This window comes from Echinococcus granulosus (genome assembly GCF_000524195.1).
Source record: "Echinococcus granulosus chromosome Unknown EG_S00030, whole genome shotgun sequence".
In the NCBI taxonomy this organism is placed as follows: Eukaryota; Metazoa; Platyhelminthes; class Cestoda; order Cyclophyllidea; family Taeniidae; genus Echinococcus; species Echinococcus granulosus.
In genome coordinates, this window is record NW_020170410.1 from 625,808 (window position 1) to 629,928 (window position 4,121).

Here is a 4,121-nt window from a genome sequence, read left to right on the forward strand (position 1 = left end):
TTAATTGTACGGCAGAGGCGGCTTCGTGTAGGGTGGCGAGGCTCCCTAGCTTAATTTTTCCAGCTTCCCGGCGGTTAATCACTTCGCTTTGATGTGAATATCCTGATGTTCAGATACACCTCTTGCAAAACTACGCGTAAACCTTTGCAGGACCCTTCAGACGCAACTGGCTCCAACTTGCTCCGTAAACGTGACTCACTACAATTCTTAGCCGTCTTGACCTTAGTTTTGTTGTCGCATGAATGTTTCGTGTCTGATTTCAAAAGCGCCTGGCAACCTGTCAACATACCGTTATTCACTGACCATACGTACTATCCATTATCATCCATAACTCCGTCCCATGGTTGGTATCCATTACTTTACAAAGCCACCCTAGTGAAGTAACTGCCTGCCACTCACAAATTAAGAAGTGGTGGCACATCAACTCAGCCATCAAAAATAGAGAACAGTTAAGTTGAATGGAATTTACGGAAGTCTTTGTCTCACAAAGTTCCACTGGCACAGCACAACTTTTCACTAGTAGCAATTCAAGATCAAAGTAGGTCAAATGACGGAAAGGAAAGAAGTACCCTGGAAGATCAGGTCGTACGATTTAGCTCATAAATGTAGGCGTCAATGGAGGCCTGGTCAAAGAGCACGAAACGCACATCAGTTAGTGACGTCTTGCCCTGGTCGAGGTAGGTCTTAATCGCACTCACAATGGTCTCAGCTGCCAGACTCTTGGGGAAATTGGCTCTTAAAGGAGGAAGGGGAAGTCATACCAGTGGTGGGCAGGAAGGGAGAGTCGAGAGTATAAATGACTGGTCTCACCTTCCACTACCTATGGAGGGTAGAGCAATCGACTCGAAATTGGCCTTCCCGGCGGTGGTGAGACAATTCTGTATGGTCTTTCTCAGATCACTGATGCAGTCGGCAGAGCGGGCGGAGTTCCACACGGGACCGTTTACGTGGATCACATTACTTGCTTTGATTCCGGTGCCTTTCGTCACAAAAGCTGAAAAGGAAATAACTCCAACTGAGGCTACTGGTTCACGGATTTCCAAAACTTGGATAAAGGTAGTTAATGTGACTTGTCTCAGTTTTCCTGTAAGATGGTCCACCAATGGCAGAACGGATGCTGTTCAATAGTTGGAACTCCGGCATTCAAGTTATTCACAACCCCAAAACCACTGCCATATTGTGTCAGTTAAAACTTTGACATTGTGTACATAAGGACAGATTGAACTATGATGAAATGATTGAGGTGACCACTAGGTTCAACAAATTACCATTGTTCTTCTGCAAATTGGTGATATTACTGCGGGCATCGTCCATAACTTTGGCAAAGGCGGCTCCTCCCACAGCCAGTAGTCGAGATCCCACCATGCCGCCCATGGAAAGTGCGCTGTCGGTCGGATTGACGATTGCATCCACATTCAGTCCTGCAATATCTGTCTGAATTATCTGTAGAGTCTGGCCTAGGGGTAGTTTGATGCTGTGTAGAACTTTTCCCTTGAAGAAAGAATAGGAAAGTTTGCACACTTATTACAACCTATAGGGGAAAAACATAAGACCCTTAAATATCAAACGCCCACCCATTCTCTGTCTTGAGCTGTGCCGAACTTTCTTTCTACAATTTCAGTTCAGCCCTTCTTAGTTTTACGATGTCGACACTCTAATATAGATTAGTCAGAAGTCACAGAGGTAGTATGAGTTAGAAACTCGAGTTGGGGACAAGGCGGACAAATGTGGGCTAAAATCATTCAAAAAAATGCCGGAGCGTCAAAAAGCTAGGCAAGATAGAGAAGCAGAATAGGCACAATGCATCTCGGCCCACGGATCCAGTAGGGAAGTGTCAGGCGAGAAAATATCTCTAGGCCAGTCATGTCATATCAAGAAGTTGTTGAAATAACAAATTCGTGGCGCGATAAGTGCTGCCTGTAGCAAGTGAGATAAGGCAGTAGAAGCAAGCCGGCCGACAAAATTCAGTCATATGCTTCATATAACCAAGACAAATCAAGCCTTTGGGAATCAGCAGAAGAAACCCTCCAAATCGGAGCTGTTTGCCTGGCGCCCTCAAGGCTTATTTGCTACCAATAAGCATAAAACGGTTCTTGCATCGTGTCAGAAATTTTTCTGCATGATTTACCTTTAAAAAGTGGTTACTTAGGAGGAGTAGATTCTAAAGAGGAAGGAGATACCTTAACTGTGCTAGTAGCTCGGGGAGTGGATGGCTGCCTTGGTGACTTTTGAGGAAGCAAAGAGGGATAAATGTAGGGTGTAGTCCCACTGAATGGGAAGATTACTCCCGACAACACCTGTAAAAAACTCACCAAAAGAATGATCAGGAGCAGTACAAAAACTTCAAATGAAATTAAACTATCCGGATACCTTGAGTAACTCCTCGTCTGCACGAACCGCTAACATAATGGAACGGGGTGATATTGTCTTGCGCTTGATCTCCTTTGCGACCCGGCCGGCCAAATCGACAACTTCGCCTAGTAAACAGGGGGATGATAATTGGTAAATTGAAAATTGGACATTAGTATTGAATGAATCAGTCCATTTGGTTGCAGCTCTGTTTATTAAAGTGGATTTAAGTAGACGGGTCCAGATACTCCAACTGTGAAACTAAATAGCAAATGTTCGATACAGGCAAACTTAAATTAGCTGGGTATAACTGATAATGTAATTGTGGGCACAACCGAAAAACATCCCTAAATATTATCCAAAATCGATACAATATTAATCTTAAGGTTAACAAGATTCGGTAAAACAATTACAAAAAACAGGTTAGCATTTGCGAGGGAAAAGCTGAAGTATTACCATCAATACTGTTATTTTACGTGTGGAATTAGAATCTTACACTTGCAATATTGTTTTTTATTACGATCATGCGGTAGCTGTTGATGGCCCCGAAATTTTCCGATCACATAGGCATTAAGTCTTACTCGAGAGGTATTCGAGAACGGCAGTCAGATAGACGACAGAGGCCACGGAAATTCGTGTTGAACGAATGAGTTTGGAGCTCTTCAGGAGACGGCGAACTCGGGCCACGGGAAAAATCAGCCCGCATCGCCTCGACTTGCTAACGGCTGTCTTTTTACCTAACACGTATTAAATACTCAACTTATGCGCAACTATAAAGGTGGCCGGAAAGGACGAATAAAGAGCTACGAAGCAGAGAACAAATCGCTGGCACCAGTCTTACCTGGGTGATTGAGTGAGCATGCAAGCAAACAGCAACAGGTGAATAGAAATGGTAAAAATGGAGTGACTAGGTGATTCACCCAAGACTCGAATGAAATACTGATTTAATATGGTAGCAGCTGTATTTGCTGCCAAAACAAAAGACCTTTATTAATATAAATGAAGAGGGGATTTTGAGAAGCACTATTTTTATATGTAAAAACGCAAAGTAAACAAGCAAGCAGACTAAAGTGCTGAATGAATCAGCTTTCAACGAATTTTGTGTACAATAATCTACGGGTCGCAGAAAAGCACTTCAATGATATTCGGCTATTACACAGACTGCTGCCATGGTAGAAATGCATGCAATTAGAGAATTAACAGTATTTAGCTTACGATTCTGAGTTTTTCTCATTAGCATGGCTATAGTTTTGTAGCGAAAAGAGCAACACAGTTGGTATATATTTACACGATGTCGATGTTGTGACTCGCTCCGTTGATTGGTTGGAGGTGGAACAATCTCTGCGTCATTATGCGCCAAACACCCCAAAGCCAGCGCCTATTGCAGCTTCTCCAATCAATGCGGATGTGTTGCCGTAAACGGTAAAGACTGACGCTTTTCTAGTAATAAATTACTCACATCTCTTCTTTCTTCTCTGTGTGAAGTGATTATAAGGCCGTGAGATGATATGTCACCAGCGCTTTAGTGATATGAACCTTGGAGGCAATTTAGGCGGGAGTCAGGGCATTTATGCACACCCAATTTGCATAATCGTGCCTTACGTAATGCGCAAATCAAGAATGTACAAAGTGGCGACATCCACCATTTAAAATTTGTAGGTGAAATAGTATCATGTTATTGCCATGCCCATTATTGTAACAAGTGTTTGTTTGAGTACAATTTCCAGGTAGCTAGCGGCCGCGTTGCACCAGCCTTGTGGCTCTAGGGACGT

At 43.2% G+C, this 4,121-nt stretch overlaps 1 protein-coding gene across 1 annotated transcript; it reads right to left on the minus strand. All coding sequences in view use genetic code 11, as the record gives it.

The window, feature by feature from the left end:
- Positions 1-578: 578 nt before the first annotated feature.
- Positions 579-3,589, minus strand: EGR_04689 (Core histone macro-H2A.1; the record flags this gene model as incomplete). The annotated part of the gene is made up of 7 exons (XM_024493938.1): positions 579-735; positions 811-1,117; positions 1,269-1,491; positions 2,181-2,297; positions 2,371-2,477; positions 2,931-3,086; positions 3,565-3,589. The coding sequence occupies 7 exons, from the start codon at positions 3,587-3,589 to the stop codon at positions 579-581; spliced, it is 1,092 nt and encodes a 363-aa protein (XP_024351691.1).
- Positions 3,590-4,121: the final 532 nt, after the last annotated feature.